This window comes from Myotis yumanensis, unplaced genomic scaffold (assembly GCF_028538775.1).
Source record: "Myotis yumanensis isolate MYYU_CA2020_CCGP unplaced genomic scaffold, mMyoYum1.0.hap1 SCAF_16, whole genome shotgun sequence".
NCBI lineage: Eukaryota > Metazoa > Chordata > Mammalia > Chiroptera > Vespertilionidae > Myotis > Myotis yumanensis.
The window spans coordinates 44084571-44103970 of record NW_027223767.1 but is presented as its reverse complement, the minus strand read 5'-3'; the positions used below and the strand labels follow the sequence as shown (position 1 = coordinate 44103970).

The 19400-nt window shown below is 60.6% G+C and overlaps 1 protein-coding gene across 6 annotated transcripts in view; it reads left to right on the top strand.

Moving 5' to 3' along the window:
* Positions 1–19400, top strand: part of SRCIN1 (SRC kinase signaling inhibitor 1) — a 64090-nt gene that overhangs the window by 27173 nt on the left and 17517 nt on the right. For 4 of the 6 annotated variants that reach the window (XM_070392977.1, XM_070392976.1, XM_070392978.1 and 1 more), the window contains exons 3-12: positions 796–894; positions 7316–7339; positions 11445–11640; positions 12245–12443; positions 12921–13014; positions 13505–14367; positions 15415–15507; positions 15753–15796; positions 16050–16237; positions 17294–17469. In XM_070392977.1, coding sequence (XP_070249078.1) covers positions 796–894; positions 7316–7339; positions 11445–11640; positions 12245–12443; positions 12921–13014; positions 13505–14367; positions 15415–15507; positions 15753–15796; positions 16050–16237; positions 17294–17469 — 1976 coding nt within the window. The remainder of the gene's footprint in view (positions 1–795; positions 895–7315; positions 7340–11444; positions 11641–12244; positions 12444–12920; positions 13015–13504; positions 14368–15414; positions 15508–15752; positions 15797–16049; positions 16238–17293; positions 17470–19400) is intronic. The other 2 variants (XM_070392982.1, XM_070392980.1) reach the window with 2 other exon arrangements.

Genomic DNA, 19400 nt, shown 5'->3' with positions numbered 1-19400 from the left:
GAGTTTGAGGGCCTCATCCGTGTCTGGCATGTTCTTTGGCAGTGAGGAGGCACTCTGTAACTACATAGGAAATGAATCAAAGCACAGCCATTCACTCTCAAATTCATCCCTTTATTCATCAACTCATTCATTCCCTCCCCGAGTGTAAGTGGGTGGGACCCACAGCCGGTTCTCTGGCCATGGAGTGCTCAGTGTCTCCGCGGAGTGCTGGCTCAGTAAATATTTGTGGAATGAATGAAGATGGGAGAATTTGAAGACGCGGAGGGGGAGAGGGCCATGGGAATCAGAAGGGGATGGGCTTTGAGCCTTAGGTGTGCTGTGGCCTTGAGGTGGGAGAAGAGTTGATCCCTCTGAGAAGGCTGGGGAGAAAGCCGGGGCGGGGAAAGGAGCACAGTGGGCGCTGGGCGAGGCCCCCTGCCCATGGTTCTCATCTCTGTGAGGTAGGAAGTGACACCCTCAGTGAGGAGGGAACAAAGAGCTGGAGGAGGGGAGAAGTGGGGAGCAGCTCCCTGGCAGAGTGTGCGAGGAGGCGGTCGAGAAGTGAAGAGAAGGACCTCAGGAGTAGCTGATGGGGAAACTTCTCCCCTGGCTTAGGGAGCCCCACGCCTGACAGGAGGGAGACGTGCAGAAACAGACCAAGGGCTCTTAGAGAACCCACCTCCCCTCCGTAAGGGACTAGTCAGTGCTGCAGGGGCCCTCTGCCGGGGAGAGAACGCCCCTTCCTGCCCCGTCACAGCCCCCCAGCGGCTCCTGCCCGCTCCCCCTAATGGGGTGTCCCCCGCTTCGCACACACAGGTTGGCGGCTGGACCGTGGACCCCGTGTGCCTTCTCAGCTCCCTCTGCTCCCACCTCCATGGCGACTCCGCCCCCTCCGGGGCTGGCCAGCCGGCCCAGGTGAGTCACCCGCCTCCACCCCAACCCCAAACCCATGGCGGAGTTTGGCTTTGGGGAGGACATTTTTTTGGAGGGGGGCTACCCAGGAGTTTTATTTTGCATCCTTTTCTCTTAGGCAGGACTCTCCCATTTTCAGGAGACTCTTATGCCCTGTTCTCTCCCCGCTGGTTGCCCAATTCCTATCACTCCCTCTCCAGACCTGTACCAAGGTTTGGCTTTGGGGAAGGAATTTTTTGAGGGGGAATACGCAGGCTTTGAAAACATTTTTGTGTTCTTTTCTTCTTCAAACAGGAGCCCCTTCCCCAGAAGTCTTATGCCCTGAATGTAATTCCCACCGACTGCAGGTCATCTCGTTCCCCTACCCCCGACCCCACCCTTCCATCCCTGAGCAGACCCAACCTTCCCTGATGTCTTATCATCAGGGAGTTCTTCATGATGTCTCTCTCCCACCCTTCTTGCTACGCTCAAGGCTTAGTTTCAAAATTTGAAGAGGATGTTGGCATCTGGGCATTTGTCCTGAAGTGGTTTCCTGCTTCTCCATCAGGCCTGTTTCCCTGATGAGTAGATGGATCCTACCTTAGACAAGGGTGCACGTAGGCAGGCGTAGGCTCTCAGCTCAGGCCAGAACATGGCTATGGGAGAAAGCTAGGCCTCTGAGGACCAAACGGGGAAGAGGGGTCAGGGAGTCCGAGTTGCCAGGAGGAAGGGCAGCCCTGAGGGGCTTCGACTTGGTGTTCAGCTTGAGGCGGCAGAGGAGGTATAGAGGCAGGGGAGCCAACGGGTAGCTCACACACCTGGCTGCTCTGGGGGGAGGGGCAGCAAGCCTGGACTTTGGTAAGAATTAGAAGAAAAAAATGTGACAGCCTAGGGAAGGAGGAGGCTCCGAGCACCTACGGTTTAGCCGAGTGAACTCAAGTCTAGCAACAGGTTGGCATGTCTTGGCGTCACTCACAGGGCATTCAGCCCACTTCCTTTCCCGGCATCCTGCCCCATCTTGACTGAACTTCGGGGAACAAAGATGTGTCTGCCCCCAAGACTGAATGGCAAGTGGGACGGGCTTGTCCTGCGTGGCCAAGGGCATGTGGCGGCCAAAATGGGGCTGGAACAGGGATGGTGATGAGGCAGGGGACACTTAGGGTGCCGGGGGCAGGCAGAGGCCTCCCTAGATGGCGTGTTTGGGTTAGATGGGGGTGGGGTGATGACGAGGAGTGAGGTTGGACTTGGTGAGCTCAGCTGTCTCTAGGCCTGCCCGCCTCTGCCTCTGATGGAGGCAGCAGATCTTGAAGGGACCTCGCCCCAGAACCTTGGAATCTCTGAGAGAAGTGGCTGTGCCCAGGATGTTGTCATCACTCGATATTTAGTGCGTATCAGAGGCTGCAGTCCCCGTGGCGGAGTCTGAGGCTCCTTTTGTGAAGCGCAGGACCAGAGTTCCGCAAACGCCAGTCCCACAGCCGAGCAGGATCAGAAACCGTCAGGGAAGCAGGCATCCTAGGCCTCCCAGACTCGGCTGGGAACTGAGTCCTGGTGGAACCAACGGCCACGGGGCCAGCGCTCTGGTGGGAGAGGCTGTGAGCTCCCTGGTGGCGGGTCAGGGGGCAGGACATTCTCCTCCCCCACCTGCCCAGACCTTTGGGGGGGGGGGGCCTGGCGGGGACCCCGGGGCCCGGGCCGAGGCGAGATTCAAACCACAGCCCCTCCCCCGCTTCCACCGGGCTGGCCGACCTCCCTCCCCCGCCTGCAACCCGAGTCCCGGGCGGAGGGCCGGAGTATCGGGTGACCGCGGCGCAGCCACTACCCTCCGCGGCTCCGCGGCTCCTCGGCGGGGCTGCGCCCGCGGGGCCGCGCGGGGAGGGGGCCGGGGAGGCTGTGCGCGGCCGCGCGCTGCGCCGCGCCAGGTGGAGTCGTGGTTACCGAGGCGACCGGGGCCCGGGCCCGCTCCGCGGCGGCGGCTCTCGCATTGCAGCAAAGGGCACCGGCGGCGGCGGCGGCGGCTGCGGAGGTGGCCGGGGGAGGGGAGAGCCCGGGCGGGTGGGAGCAGGGGCCGCCCTCCCTCTCCCGCCCGACGCGGAACCTGGGGCCGGGGGCCCCGGCGCATACACCTGTGGCCGCAGGTAAGGGGAGCGGAGCGGCTGCGGGTGTCGGGGTCGCCGCCTCGGGCAATGCGGGGAGCGGGGGCGCGGAGATGGGGGGGGGCGCTCCGAGGCCGCGAGGCGCCGTCGGGGGTGGGGTTGCGGAGGCCGTTGCGGTTCCAGCTCCCTGAGAAACGCCCCCTTCCCTCCCCCACCGGGCTTACAGCCTTCGGCGTGGGCCGGGCCCCCACCCCGAAATGCCGTGGGCGCCCCCTCCCCCAACCTCGGAAAGTCATGACCTTCCGGGGGTGCACCTCGCACCCTCCCCCTCGGCGCAGGTCCCACAGCAGCCCCCCCTCTCCCGCCCCCCTGCACGCGTGCACACACACACACACACACACACACTCTGCAGGGAAGGGCTGGGAAATGAGTGTCAGGGGGCCCCACACCGAGGGGAGGGTCGTGCATGTGCGTGGCGTTGGGAGGTGGTGCCCGCAGGGCGCGTTCTGTGGCCCCACCGAGGGGGTCGGTGTGGATGAGGACGGTGCTCACAGGAGTTGAGAGGTGGGTGTGTGCGCCGGTGCAGCGAGCCAGGGAGTGAGGGGCCGGGGTGAGACCTACTGGTTGTCCGCCCTGCCTCCCGCCCTGCCCTCCCTTGAGGATGCGTCGTAGGGGCTCGAGGTCAAGGAGGGGTCAGGCACTCACCTAGCAGACAGGGGGCATCTGCCCAGGGGAGGGGCAAGACCTCAGCCTCTGGCTGGGCTCAGGCTCCCCAGGGAGAGGGGAGCAGCTGTCAGGGACAGGAAGAACCCCACTAAGGACCCCAGGGTGGGGGAGGGAGGGCGTTAACGCCCCCTCTCCCAGAGGAAGGAGCTGTCTTCTCTTCTCTCTGGGGAGTTTGAGGACTCCCTGGCCTTGCCTCCTTGGGTCCTCAGCATCTCCCCCTCCCCTGTTTCTGAAAGCCTTGTCCCTAGAGAGAGATGGAGGGCTTCCGTGTTACACTCTGGTAACAGCTGACAGCTCCCTGGCGCCTGGAAGAGCCTTTGCTACTCTGTTAGCCATGGAGGGTCTCCCTACTCAACCCAGTATTTTGCCTTCTCACTGTCTGCTGGGAGGGAGACCCCTCCCTGACTAGAGGTATTGGAGGTTTGGCTTGGGCTGGGGAGCCCCACCTCTCCTGGGCCTCCCTGTCCTCTGCCCTCCTTCCAGGGGGTTTGTGCTGGGAAATCCCTAGGGAAAGGCCCAGAGGCTGAGCAGTGCTGGGTCCCAGGAGATGGAGGGAGTGGTGCCAGATGAGAGTGTTAGAGACACCCCCTCCTCCCGTGGGCGGGTCCCATTCTCTTGGCATTAATTCATAGTCAAATATCTGTTGAGGGTCTGCTATATACCAGGCACTGTGATGGGCATAGCAGGAGCAACAGACAGCCAGGAAGAGGGTGAGGAGGTAAAGGGTGCTGGAGGCTGGATGGGGAGAGCCCCGCTTTAGTGAACAGGGGAGGAGCCCTCTGCTCCGTCACCCACGGGTTTCACACCCTGGGAAGAGACAGAGCATCCCCAAGGACCTCCCCTAAGTTCCCCCTCCGAGGACACTGAGTTGCCAGGAGACCGTCTCATTCCTGATGGGGCCACCGTGCAAGAGGCTCATTCCTCCCACTTTGCAGAGGAGGATGGGCAGGATCCACTCAGCGTGCTCTCCAGGCAGATCCCAAAGTCCGGGGACAGTGGTGGTAGCCTCACTCCAAGTTCGCCAAGTACCAGCAAAGCAACTCTCCCATCTCTACCCTCTAGTGGGACTTGCCTGGCTTTTCCTGTGGCACCGATGCCCTCAGTCCTCCCCCCACCCCCACCCCAGCTTGTAACCCCTCTCCTGCAGGACTGCCTGCCCCATGGATGTGCCTAGCCTTGGGACCCTGAGGTAGGCCCATGTTGAGGGCACAGCCAGTGTGGCTGTGGACAGGCCCCATCCCTGTCTCCCCCCGAGAGGCATGAGGTGGGCCCCAGCCATCTGCACACGCCGAATTGGCTGTGTTGACATTGGGGGCTGGATGGAGGGGGCCATCTTCTGCCTCTTGAATCAGGAGTGCACCCACCTGACACATGATGTTTGGGATCATGGGCGTGGGACAGTGGCTGAGGTCAGAGGCCCCTGACCTCACTAGTGGGGGGTGGGAGGAGGGATGAGACTCCCTTTGTATGTGTGGGTACTGCTTCCTGTGTTTCTGCATCTGGTGTGTGTCTGTATACATACGTGAGTGGGCTCTGTGACCCTGTCGGGGACATTGGGGGTGGGGGTGGGGTGAATGGTGCCGGTGCCTCTGTTTGTGGCTGGAGTGTGTGTGAGCAAGTCAGGGTCCTGTGGGAGTGTACCCGTTTGTGTGTGAGTGGGGGTGGTCTACGAACAAATAGCTCTGCCTCTGAGTTTGTTGGTTTCCGGGGTTGTTTCTGACCATGGCGGGATGCTCGTGTCTTTTTGGGGGTGTGTTTTGTTGCTCTGGATGTGCTTGCGGTGATGTCCTTCTCCAGTCTGTGCAAGGGCTCAGCGTGGGGCCTGCGTGTTGCCGGGCGCTGTGGGGGGCCCTGTGTGCTCAGGGTAATGGTGGTGGTGGCCGAGGGACAGCAGCCTTCTCTGCAGAGCCGTCCATCATCCCTGGGGCTGCAGACACGACTCTCATCATAAACCTTCCCGTGCCCTCTGCCTGGCTCTGCTGGCCCCCACGTGTCCACTCTCTCTGCTACCCCTCACCTTCCCAAGGCCACAGGCGGCTGTGGCAAGAGCCTGTCACTCCAGCCCCGCGCCTCCCCTCAGCACCTGTGGGCATCCCCTGGCACCGATGGGGGTGGCATGTGTCCATAGATTGTTCCAGGCACTGGCTAGGGCACAGACTTCATTGTCCCCTTCCCCTGCCTGCCATGTTACTATTTTTTGCATCTCTGGGAGCCAATGCCAAAAGGAGAGCTGGGGATTGTGGCTCAGATGGGGGTAGATGGGGGGTGGCCCTGGAGAGTGAACCTCATTATTCCACCCCCACCCTAAAGGTCTAACTCAGGGCAAGCCTCCATTCCAGCAGCCCCTGACCAACTCCTCTTTGTCTTGAAAGCGTTCAGATGGCCCAGGATGCCCTAATGTTGTTTTCTTCTCCCATTGGGGGCCCTCAGTGTCCCTCTTCTCTGCCAGGGGCTCTGAGGCTTGGGGAATCTTGTTTGCTGGTGCCAGGCACCCCAGGGCCAGGCCATCTGCTGCCTCTTGTCTTCCTGCTGAGGCTGGCACCGGCCAGCAGGGTGCCTTCAGCTTTGCCAAGAACCAGCCAGGCCCCCCGGCCACTCCTTCCTGTCCTTAGCAATCTGAAGGGGCCTTCTGGACCCCGGTGGAAGGCAGGGCGACCCCAGGTTATTGTGAATGAGGAGGAATCTGAGCCCCCATCCCTTTTAGAGGCCCAAGGAGCCTCCTCTTTCATCTATCCGGCCACAGGGATTGCCCCTGCTCCCACTAACCACAACTCCCTCTGTTGCCCGTGGCTCCCACCCATTGCCCAGGGCTGTAAGGTGACTGGCATCTGTCCACCTTCCTCTATAATCCAGGTCTATCGTGTTGGCAGGCCTCCCTGCCCTGGCCTTGGTCCCAGGCCTCCCTCCACTACCTGCCCCATCAGCCCTCCTGGGGTCCACTTCTGACCTCACTATGCTTCACTCAGATGCCTTCGCGCATCCAACCTGCTAAATCTACATAATTTGGCTCAGCATTTAAGCCCACTCATCCGGCCCCAGCCCCCTCTTTGTAGCCTAATCTGCTGCTTGCCCAGACCCTGCACCTCAGCCAGCCTGGACAATGGACTATTCCCTCAACACACTCTCCTCTTGCCTGGCCCAGAACACTTGCCCATGCTGTCCCCTCTGCTCAGCATGCCTTTGTCCAATCTGAGCTACTCATTTCTCAAGACCTAGCTTAAATGCCACCTCCTCCGGGAAGTTTTTCCCTGGCCTGCCACAACCAGCTGCCACTTCCTCGATCCTGCAGCTCCAGTTCATCTCTGTCAGGGTCTCCTGGGTGTCCTATAGCACGGTCATCGGCGCCTTTTCCCATCTGTACCTTTCTGAGGACAGTTACTGTGACTGGAGTGCGCGGCTTGTAAACACCCGGAGGGGTTCTCCCCTCCCCACTAGCAGGCCCGGAGCCGGCCTGGGTCTCAGTAGAGAATGGGATGGACCCAGGCATAGCTTCCTCCCTGCTCCTGGGAGGGTTGAGGGCCCCTGTCCCAGGGCTGAGTGCTGAGCTCCAAAGGTCTCTAACCCACCCCAGCGCTCCTCTCCCCTCCCAACCCCATCATAACCATCTCTTCTCTTATTTCCATCAGCAGCCAAACTACTGGAGTTTCAAGGTCAGTGTGTGGTGCTTCCGCTTCCATGACAACTGCATGTGCCCTCCCACCCTCCCCCTCCCTGCACACGCTTTGCGCAGGGGTGTGCGACTGCACGGGACCTTCTGGTGCGGGCGGAGGGCTTTGGGGTGCAGGCTGTGGCTGCTGCTTTGAGGGACTCTGGGTTCACCTGCCAGGGGCTGGTGGATCCAGTGCTGGAATTTGGGCCACCCCTGAGGGGGATCTGAGTGGGGATTCCCAGGCCAGGACTGCTGGTTCTGAGGCTGGGCCTGGATCCCATCATCTTGTGGAGGGGCCTGTTCTCTGAACTCAGATCCTGAAACTCCATCTTCCAGGGAGGCCTGTGACTATGATGGGCCCCTCATCCTGTTCTTACTTCCCACGATGGGGAGCTGGTCAGTGCCAGGCAAGAGACTCACAGTCCTACACCCCCAAACCTGTTGCTCAGGTGGAGGGCTGAGCTCAGGGCTGGGTGCCTTCCTGCCTCCTCTGGAGAGACTGGGCTGTCAAAAGCCAAGGAGCTGTCTGCCCCTCCAAGGGCATTCCTACGGCCCTGGGAAAGCCCCTTTGGGTGCCTCTGCCATCTTTCCTGGCACCCTGGCCCAGAGCTGAACCAAGTTAGACTGATGCTTGTGTCCTAGTCTCCAGCCCCTCATGTCCCAAACATCATGACAGGGGGCGGGAAGTATCCATCCCAGACTCCCCAGTGTCGTCCTGCTCCAAGCATCTCGTTGGCATGCATTCTCCCAGAGAGAAGACGTCCTTGAATTAGGGAATCGTGGCATAGAACCATGGCGTCAGTCATGGCCTTTCTGGAGGGGACAGTAGCATGTAGTGGTTTAATCCGAGAGCCAGACCACCTGGTGGTGAATTCCAGTTTGCTACTAACTAGCTAGGCGACCTGAGGCAAGTTACCTAATCCCCTGGGCCTCCGTCTCTCCTCTGTAAATGGCACAACAACATCTGCATCATAGAGCTGTTGTGCAGAGAAAAGAAATGAGATACTACATGTCACAGGCACAGGGCCTGGCTCAGAGGGAGCCCTACATGGTAGCTTACCTCATTCTCTATTAGAATCATGGACGCTACTTGATTCCCAAATCAGAATCACATTGGGAACTTGTAAAAAAAATCTTGAATCCCAGGCCCCAACCCTCAGAGATTCTGATTCAGTGAATGTGGGGACCTCAAAAGTGTTTTTAAAAAGTTCCCAAATGAGGCCCTGGCCGGATAGCTCAGTTGGTTAGAGCGTCGTCTCAATATGCCAAGGTACATACAAGAATCAACCAATGAATGCATAAATAAGTGGCTCTCTCAAATCAATAAGCAGCCCAGTTGGCGTGGCTCAGTGGTTGAGCATGGTTGAGCGTCTACCTATGAACCAGGAGGTCAGGGCATATACCCAGAGTGTGGGCTCGATCCTCAGTGTGTGTGTGTGTGGGGGGGGGGGGGGGGGAGGGGGGGTTCAGGGGGCAACTGATCAATGATTCTCTCTCATTGATGTTTCTATCTCTCTCTCCCTCTCCCTTCTCTCTGAAACCAATAAAAAAATATATATATATTTAAAAAATTAGTAAGGAAAAAAAAAGTTCCCAAATGATTCTGCCCCAGTCTGGAGAGTGTTTGGGAACCTCAGATCCTAGTCTGACCGCCTCACCCAAGGTTCCCTCCACCTGATCTCAGACCAGGAGCCATGGGCTCCCCGGAACATCTCCAGTGACAGGTGCTCACTGCTTCCCACCGCAGCCCCTTTCCTGCCTTTGGGAAGCTCTCTTGAATTACTGCTTGGTTTTCTTGCCATCTCCCTCTTTTCTCTGCCCTGTTCTCACCCTAGGGATGGAGAGAAGTGCAAACAGGCTTTCTCTGTTCTCAAGAGGGTTTTCTACAAGGGCTGTGAGACCAGAAAGGTGCCCCTGGGGCCCGGATGGAGACAGGAACTGGTGGGGCAGGGAATGTGGGCATCTCTTTCCCAGGCTCCCCTGGGCAGGGTCCTGCCTTCTCAGGAGCCAGCAGTCTCTAGGATCCCCTTCATTCTAGCCCCGTCCCATCTTCTTACTGGCACCTCACTAGTGCCCCACCCCCAAGCCACCGTGGCCATCCCTTGTTCTTCATCCCTGCTAGCTGCTCCATCCCTGCTAGCTGCTCCATCCCTGCTGGCTGCTCCATCCCTGCTAGCTGCTCATTCCGCCTGAACTCTGTAGCCCCTCATCCACACCAGCCTGGCAACCACTGAACTTGCAGTTGCCTGGCAACCTCATGACCACCAGACCAGACATGGTTCTCCACACTGCCTCAGGGCTGAGGTGAGAGGGAAGGGCACAGGCTGGCATTGGTGGTCAGCCCAGATCAGTCTTGGCACAGGCATCCCTCCCCCCACCCCCCCCCCCGCCCAGTTCCTACACTGCCTTCCTCCTCCCCAGACCCATGCCCACTCACTGGGTAAGGCATTGTACTTGAGGCCCCCTGAGGCCTCCAAATTTGTCCTTCCACATCCCCGGAGCCCTTGAGGCCACTTTGGGGACAGCTGGGCACATTGCCCATCAGAGGAAGATGCTCTCTCGTTTCAAGAGTGCTAATCCAATTGGAACATTAAATTGAGTTAATATGAAGATGGAGATTAATTAGGGGTTAATCAGGATTTGGGGAAGAAGAGCGTTGGGGAGGAGAATAAATGATTCCTTTTTAGAGGTACTTTTACTGTGTGTTTTTTTAAATTATAAAAATGATTCTGTTTGTGCAAAATTCACCCAGCAGAAAAGGTATAAAGTAAAAAGCGACTGCTCACTTCGGCAGCACAGGTACTCAAATTGTGAATGGCACGGAGAAGGTTAGCACCACCCTGGCGCGAGGATGACATGCAAACTCATCACAGGGAAAGCTGTCTCAACCCCGAGATAACCAGTGTTAATCGTTTTGAGTGGTTTTTGTTTAAAATGGGCAATTGATTTTATAGAAAAATAGAATTGGGCAAAATGATTTTTTCCTGAGAATATATGTATATATAGCACATATATGTATATCATGCAACATAACATGGGATGGTGTAGATCTGATTCATTACCTTTCTCCCTTAAATAAATGAGTTTCTGACAATGACCAGGCTTGAGGGGAGGGGCTGAGGCAGAATGGCAGGAGCTGTGGTTGAGTGACAGCCCTAAAAGCAGGTTCTTTAAGTGCAATAGAAATCAGGGTGACTCGTTCCCCACAGAGAATAATCAAACTGGTTCTGGGGTAGGGAATGGGCACTGCGTGACACCCTTCCCTAGCCCCGGCCAGATCTTACCTTCAGCTGTAGCTTTGGGACAAGAGGCTGCTATCCTGGGTTCCAGGGGAGGCAGTTTGGGGAAGGCTAGCTGGTTGGCTGTGTGGCAGCATGTGCCTTGCAGGGAGGGGCTAAGGCCTAGCACTTATGCCATGTATGCGCGTGGATCACACAAGGCTTAGCATGTACACTGCATGTAATAGGCAGGTCATCTGTTTGAAACTGGGGTCCGACTGGCTTTGGGGGGGGGGTTGGGATGGTTTTCCCAGTAACCCCGTGGACATTGTGCACAGCTCAGTGAGGGCCCATACCCCCAACCCTCCCCCCCCCCAGCTGGGATCCTGAGGTCCCTAGCTCTCTTTGCTTTCTCCCTGGGCCCTGCCTCCTGCCCCAACCCAACCCTCTGAACTCCACAAAGGATAAATTCGCCGCTCACCAACCCGCCGCTTAGCTTAATTAATGTCTGGAACTAATGCCCCAATTTGCTCAACGATTCTGCTGCTCACTCACCTCGGTGACAAATTTGTGTTGTTGTTCTTTGGAAGCTTAAAATAGCAGGCGTGCCCATGGCTCCTGCTCCGACGGCTTCTTGTGTGGCTTCCCAGGGTGCCCGAGTCCTTGGCCCCGTCCTTCCCTGCTGGGTGTCCCAGGGAGGCCCAGGCCCCAGGAGGCGGGGAACTCTCCTGCAGCCACACAGCCAAGCCTGGGATCCAGGAGACCTTCCTGTGCGTGTCTGTCGCTGGCTGGGTGTGTGTGTGTGTGTGTGTGTCCGGACCTGGGTGGGGGCAGCGGGTGGAGCGAAGGGCTCTCGCTCCATTCCTCTCACCCGCCTTGCCCCTGCAGACCCGCAGCTCACGCCACACTCAGGGAGCCCAGCCAGGGCTGGCAGACCAGGCAGCCAAGCTGTCCTACGCCTCAGCTGAGTCGCTGGAGACCATGTCGGAGGCCGAGCTGCCTCTGGGCTTCAGTAGGATGAACCGCTTCCGACAGAGCCTGCCCCTCTCGCGATCTGCCAGCCAGAGCAAGCTGCGCTCACCAGGTACCGCCCGCCGACCCTCCTCCTCCGGCCCCGTGGCTCCTCCCTCCGCTCCGCTAGCCCTGTAGCCCTCTTCTCCTGGACCATCCATCTCTCTTCAACCACCTGCCTAGAAGCCTCTGCCTCCCTACCCGCCTCTCCACCCCAGCGACCTCCTCCCCTCAGAGCCTCTCCCTCCTTGGTTTCTCTTCCCAGCCCTCTTCCAGCTCTCTCCCCTCACCTCTCCATCATCTCTCCCACCCCTCAGCATCCCCTGCCCCCCCAACCCTCTCACTCGCCCTCTTCAGCAGCTCCCCTTCATACCCTCCCTTCTCACCCCTCTCCCCATCAGCAACGACTCTCCCCCAGTTTCTGTCCCACCTGCTCTCGCCCCCAATTCCATTTCCTTCTCTAGGCTCCAAGCTGCCTGGGGTCAAGGAGGTGCCCGGGGAGGCCCGCAGCATGAGGAGCGCCTGGGTGCACCTGCACCCCGGGGCGGGGGCGGGGGCGGGAGCGGGTCTCAGGCCCTGCCTCTGCGGGACCGGCGTGGCCCCCGAAGGCCCCCCTCGCTCTCCCGGCGGGCGGCGTGGAGGCGGTGGCGGCCGCACTGACAGCGTCTCCTTCGCAGGGGTGCTCTTCTTGCAGTTCGGGGAAGAGACTCGGCGCGTGCACATCACGCATGAGGTCAGCAGCCTGGACACGCTGCACGCGCTCATCGCGCACATGTTCCCGCAGAAGCTCACCATGGGCATGCTCAAGTCGCCCAACACCGCCATCCTCATCAAAGACGAGGCCCGCAACGTCTTCTACGAGCTGGAGGACGTCCGGTGGGCGTGGCCCCGGCGGGGACGGCGGGGGTGGGGGGTGGGGAATGGGTGGGCTTCCCGGTAGTTCTCCGTGGTGGGCTTGACTTCGAAGGCCATTCCTTAGCCAGCAGGGGGCTAAGCCGGGGACCCGACCGAGCGCCAGCCGTTCCTCTCTCCGCCCCGCCCCCTTCCCCGGCGTCTCAGCCCCACCTCCTCCCCTCGGAATCCCAGGTGCGCTCCCCCAGCCTTGAGCTAACCTGACACGGGCTGTGAGCCCCAGGAGGTGACGGGAGGGAGGCTGCTGGGTGTGTGTGTGTGTGTCGGGGGGGGGGGGTGGTGGTGGCAGGTAGCGCGAGGCAGACGAGCCACTGAGCCAGGGGTTAGGAAGGGGTTGGGCTCCTGGCCCCTCTCGCCAGCCCCCTCCCCGCTCCCTGGAGTAGCCGCCCCTCCCCCACGCAGGGCTGGGGGGTGGTGACTTGTGATCCTCCCGCCCTCCAGGGACATCCAGGACCGCAGTATTATCAAGATCTATAGGAAGGAGCCGCTCTACGCCGCCTTCCCTGGCTCACACCTCACCAACGGGGACCTCCGGGTACGGCTGGGGGTGCCCGGGGCATGGGGGGGGGGGGCTGGGCAGATGGGGTCCAGGAGCACAACCCCTTGTCATCAGGGACCAGGGCCAGCTTTGGAGAAAGGAACATAGAGACTGGAGCAGGGGGCCTCCATTAGCTGTGGGGTCATGTGGGGATCCCTCCTCTCCCCGGTTCCTGCCCCCTCCCTTCCATTGCTCAGGATTTCGCCAACAGGCCTCCAGCTATCCCAGGCGACCCTTCCAGGAACCACTCCTTCCCGCTGGGCCCCCCCACCCCTCACCCTAGGGCTGCGGGTGGTCCCTCGGTGCCACTTCTCCCTCCATCTGGGAGCTGGAGAGGGAGAGGCCCACGGTGCCGCAGGAGCGAGGGAAGGCAGAGAACAGAAGGGACTTCCCAAGAGCGGGGGGGGGGGGGGGGGGGATACCGGCTCCCCAAGCAGGGACCCCCTGCGTGACCAGCCCCGTGGGTTCCGGGCTGTCTTCCACACAGAGAGAGATGGTGTACGCGTCCAGGGAGTCGTCCCCCACGCGGCGCCTCAACAACCTGTCGCCTGCGCCGCACCTGGCCTCCGGCTCGCCGCCGCCCGGGCTGCCGTCGGGGCTGCCGTCGGGGCTGCCGTCGGGCTCCCCGTCGCGCTCGCGCCTCTCGTACGCCGGGGGGCGCCCGCCCTCCTACGCGGGCAGCCCGGTGCACCACGCAGCCGAGCGGCTGGGAGGCGCCCCCGCCGCCCAGGGCGTCAGCCCCAGCCCCAGCGCCATCCTGGAGCGGCGAGACGTGAAGCCGGACGAGGACCTGGCGAGCAAGGCGGGGGGCATGATGCTGGTGAAGGGGGAGGGCCTCTACGCCGACCCCTACGGGCTGCTCCACGAGGGGCGCCTGAGCCTGGCCGCGGCCGCCGCCGACCCGTTCGCCTACCCGGGGGCCGGCGGCCTCTACAAGCGCGGCTCGGTGCGCTCGCTCAGCACCTACTCGGCCGCCGCGCTGCAGTCCGACCTGGAGGACTCCCTGTACAAGGCGGCGGGCGGCGGGCCCCTCTACGGCGACGGCTACGGCTTCCGCCTGCCGCCCTCGTCGCCGCAGAAGCTGACCGACGTGGCCGCGCCCCCCGGAGGCCCCCCGCCGCCGCACAGCCCCTACTCGGGGCCGCCCAGCCGCGGCTCGCCGGTTCGCCAATCCTTCCGCAAAGACTCGGGCTCCTCCTCGGTCTTCGCGGAGAGCCCGGGAGGCAAGGCCCGCAGTGCCGGGGGCTCCTCGACGGCCGGAGTCCCCCCTCCCGAGCTCTTCCCCGGGCCCGGGGAGCGCCCGCTCGTTGGGTTCGGGCCGCCCGTGCCAGCGAAGGACACAGAGACCAGGTAAGGGAAGCTGGCGAAGTCTCAGGCCGTGGGGGTGGTGGAGAGGGCACTGCAGGGTCTGCGGAGGGTGGTGCTCTGGACTCTGAGACCCTGGAGTCCTTTGTAGACCTGGGGTCGTAGGGGGGTCGCCGGAGTACCTTGAATGTGGCAGGGAAGGCAATGGAGAGACGGAGGTGCCACTTTCCTTCTGTATGCAAGCACTTAGGGGTGGACACGGGCCCTGTCTAAGGACTCTGGGCTTGCATTCGTCCCCCAGCCGGTTTTCGTAACCCCCAAATCCAGGCTGAATCAGCTCTAATCTTTAGAGCCTTTCTTGCCCAAACAGAATTTGCAGCCGAGAGCTGTCCAGCACAGGGCCTGCTGAAGTTCACCAGGGAGGGGGTGCTGGTGAGAAGTAGGGGAGGGGAGGAGGTCCATTCAGTGAGGTGGCCTCCGATTGGGGGAACTCGTGCTCATCACTCAGCTCCTTCCTAAGGATGCAGGGCTGGAGGAGGTGATGGGGCACTGTCCTGTCTGTCCCCTGCTGTCCTGGGCAGTGCTGCTGGGAGGTGAGAAGTGATTTGCGTTCACACAGCTCTCCTGTGGCCTGTGTGCCAGGCAGTGCACTGGACACTGTCAATGCCAGTTGGGCAAACCCGGTTCTGCCCTGTTTAGTAGGGGAGACGAATTAAAAAATGCGTGCACTTCCCGTGGGAGGGTGTACAGGGATTCCTCAAGGCTGCTGGGGGCTCTGGGATGGCTTTAGAGAGGAGAACATTCCAGGCCAAGGGAGAACGTGTGGAGGCACTGAGAGGCAAGGGTGGGGCCCATTAGGGAGCCACTGGTGAGAGATGAGACTGCGGAGGGAGGGGGTGACTGTTGGATGGAAACGGGCTTACCAATAGTATATGGGGGGGGGGCTTGATCCTTAGGTGTGGGGACCCTTGGAATTGTCTGTGTGCTGGTGGCTGGAGGGAATGGTATTTCCACTAATTATTAATCTTAGCAATGGTCAGAAGGGACCCCATGCCTGAACAAGGGTTTGCTCAAAGCCACCGTCCTCCCCAGGGAGCGCATGGAGGCCATGGAGAAGCAGATTGCCAGCCTCACAGGCCTGGTGCAGAGCGCCCTGCTGCGAGGCTCGGAGCCCGAGACCCCCAGGTGAGGCTGCTCCCAGCACCAGGCAGGGCCCGCAGCTGGGGCAAGAGGGAGGGAGTGTGGGCAGCAGGGGCCACGGGCTCAGCTCTGCCAGTGTCTCTCCGTGTGACTCTGGGTGTGAGTCCCTTCCTTTCTCGGGGCTCCATCCTGAGATCAGGGGCCTGGAGAGTATGGTTAGGTCTCACCCCGCTTTGACTGCCTGGGGCCAGCCTGGACCCCCTGATGGCCCTCTTTTCCCTGTGCCACAGCGAGAAGATTGAAGGCTCCAATGGAGCAGCCACGCCCTCAGCACGTGAGTGACTCTTCTCTCCTCCCCTTATAAACGCTCCGAGCCTCAGGTTACCAATCTGTAAACAATACTTGAAAGGAAAATGAGTAGTCACCTTAGCCCAAGAAGTCTTTGCCCTGCGCCCCACAGGAGGGCTGACTACCATCTGGGGCAGGGAGTCAGAGCCACGTGCCTCTGTCGCTACTGTGTGGGGGGACCTTGCCTCAACGCCTCCAAGCTCATGGTTTGTTCTCCCATCCGCACGGTCCCTCTGCAGCCTGCGGGTCCGGCAGCCGGAGCAGCGGGGCCACCCCAGTGTCCGGCCCTCCCCCACCCTCAGCCAGCAGCACCCCCGCGGGGCAGCCCGCTGCCATCAGCCGTTTGCAGATGCAGCTGCACCTGCGCGGCCTGCAGAGCAGCACCAGCGACCTGCGCGGCCAGCTGCAGCAGTTGCGGAAGCTCCAGGTACCGCCCCCTCCGGGGCCCCGCCCCGTCTAAACCCACCCACTTGTGCGGAAACTTTCCCCCGGAAGTCCGGCCCCGTCCCCTACTCCCTCTATCCAGTCCCTGCCGATCACTGGGCCCCTCTCCGAACGCTTCTCCCCTTCCCCTTCCTGGAGTTCTGCCCCCTCGCTGAGTCTCTGTGCCCTGACCAAGCCCATCCCTGGGCTCGGTCCCCGACACTGAGCCCTTCTTCCCTGTCCCTGAATTCTTACCGCGCTCCTGGAACCCCCATCCAGCCCACGGAGCCGCCCCCACCCCCGAGCTAGTACTCAGGGACGCCCCAGTCCCCCCTTTTTCCTCCCCCACCCTGCCCCGCCTGGCAGATGGTCCCCCCAGCCAGGAGCCTGGCATCGCGGTGCCCGCTCCTCCGGAGGGCCCTAGAGCCCGTCAGGTGCGAATAATGAGCAGAGACAGGCTGGAGGGGGGGGCAGCGAGTTGCCATCTGGGCAACAGATAAGATCTCGCCCGCCCCCCCACCATTGCCCCAACTAGGCCTTAGAGCTGGGTTCGAGGGTTAAGTTAGTCTACCCGTTCCAGCCACGGAAACTATCAAACCCCAGTGCTGGAGCCCATCGAAGCCACAGCCATGGTCGGCAGGGCCCTACCTAGAGCCACTCCTTGTCCCCCAAATACCCTGTGCTCCTTGCCTCTGTATTTACCCAGCACAGTAACCTTGTCCTCCGCCCCCCACCATCCCACCCCTTCGCTGCTGCTCACGTCCACAGTCATGCAGCCGCACCTTCTGCTTGGGCCACTCAGCACCCCTCCCCCACTACCCCCCATGCCTCTCTCCTCCTGCCTCTGTTCTCCAGAACTTAGCCCTCGGCTTCTGCCCCCCACCCCGCGCCCCTCCATCCCAGCCTTTCGCTGCTGCTCACGGCCGCAGCCGAGCAGCCGCCTATGCTGCGGAGCCCGCCCGGCCTGGGGCTGTCCTCTGCCTGCCTCCTCCTGGCCCTTTCCCTGATGCGCGCCTCCATCCCCTCCCACCCCGGTCCATCGGTCCATCTGCCTCGACAGCTGCAGAACCTCGAGTCGCTGCGCGCGCTGCTGAAGGGCACGGAGGCGGAGCTGAGCATGCGCGTGTCGGAGGCGGCGCGGCGGCACGAGGACCCGCTGCAGCGACAGCGCACCCTGGTGGAGGAGGAGCGGCTGCGCTACCTCAACGACGAGGAGCTCATCACCCAGCAGCTGAAGTGAGAGGCTGGGCCTGGCGGCGGAGGGAGGGCTGGGGGTGAGGCCGGGGTGGCGCGCAACCTCCCTTCCTTCTGAATCACAGATGACGTTGGTCTGTTCTGAAGTCTGCTCTCCTTCTCCTGCGTGGCCTGATTTCTCTGTGACCCACAAACCTTGGGCCATCTGGCGCAATTCCTGAGTTCTTTTTTTTCTGGCTTGATGCCTGCTTTTGCTATGGTCTTTCTTCCTAATGGCCCACAGTCTGGATACCCCGTGGCCTGCAGCCTTGCTTTCACGTGGCCAGCTGCCTGATTTCACTGCGCCGTCTGTCTGCTTTCATTCTGGCCTGTGACATGTAAACTGACCCTCCGGTAGAGTATCCAGGTGGAGGAGCAGGTGTTGCTAGCTTGGTCAGCTTGGTGCTGACCAGCCACAGTTGCCAGCATCCCCATTCCCTAATCTCTGAGACCAGGGATAGCCAAGGAAAAAATCTGGCTTTTTCAGAAGGAATGAGGAATAGAGAACACCCCACCCCCAAATGCTTAGACGTGGAAGAGTTAACAGAAGACAGTCTTTGAACCAAATTTAGCAAATAGCTGTCTGGCCAAGATTCGATTGTCTGGCACCGTGGAAGGAAGACGCTACCTTTTGCTGTCGGTCCACTGTGTGAGCCCCCCCCCCCCCCCCCCCCACTGCAGCCTTCCCTGGTCAGAGACAGAGGCCCTGCCCTGGCCTCCCTCCTGATGGCACCGGGCACAAGGGGACCTGAGGCCCTGCTCCAGCACCGAGAGGCGGTGTGATCGGGGGGGGGTTTCCGCCCTTCTCTGTGCTGTGGCTTCCTCATCGGTGCCAAGTATTAAGATGTTTGCAGTTCTTTCCAGAGGGGGCATGGGTTCAACTGGACAGTGACTCAGGGAGCTGGGAGTCACTGCTCGGAGGAGCCCAGCGTCCTCACCAAGTCCTATTTGATTGTACCTCTTGCAAGGGGCTCCTGAGAAGTCCCCTGCCCCTCAGCCTGGGGCCCACACAGCCTGGTGGCACCTATGCAAAGATCCCCACGCCCCTGGAGCTGAGGTGAAATAAGGGGTCATCCCACGTGGAAACAAGCTGGCTGCAGCCCCCCATCGCTCCAGGTGTGAAAGCTTAGTGACAGCTCAGGTGCCACCTCCAAGTAGACCGGGCAGCTGCCCAACCCAGAGAATTCTGTTACCTGACTTTTCTGTTCTCTCTTTGCCCTTTTCACTCACCACATAGGAGCTGGGTTGGAATTTTAAAAAAACACACAACTTTATTGAGACATTAAAGGGAAATAAAAGGAAGTAAAAAAGCATAGAGGCAGAGGAAATGAAAGGATGGATTTAAGCCTTTGTCATATGAGTGTCTGGTCCTCAGCTCTCCAGGAACACAGACTCACCACCCCCTGCCCTGTTAGCAAACCTATCACTCACACCGCTCTCTTGCGAGAGCTTGGGGGATGATAGATTGCTTCTGGCAGGTTTCTCCACCCGCTTTGAAGGGGGTTCCTGCCTTTCTGGGGTGGTGCCTGGCTGCGCTGCACACTAGGCCTGCAGTGGCTCCAGCTGGGACATGAGGGCCCTCCCTGCCCAGCTCCCAGAGCCTCCCCAGGCATCAGGTGGACAGGCCCCTCCTTACCCCTGCACACTTGCTCCTGGTTGGCTCCCCTCTGCCCCTTCTTCTTGCCCTGGCCTCTTGCAGGAAGTTAAGGCCAATACTATGCGTCCTCCAGTGTGGGAGTGAGATGCATTGGAACCCAAAGGCTGAAGTCAGACATGAGTAGGTCCTGCTTTGCCACAAAATAGCTGTATGATACGTTACTTAATCTCCCGGAGCCTCTTTTTAATAAAAATGCCAAAGCCAATAGTATCAGTTGAGGTGGCTAATTGATTAGTTAGGGTAGTTGCTGTAACAAATCATATAACGGTTCAAAAGT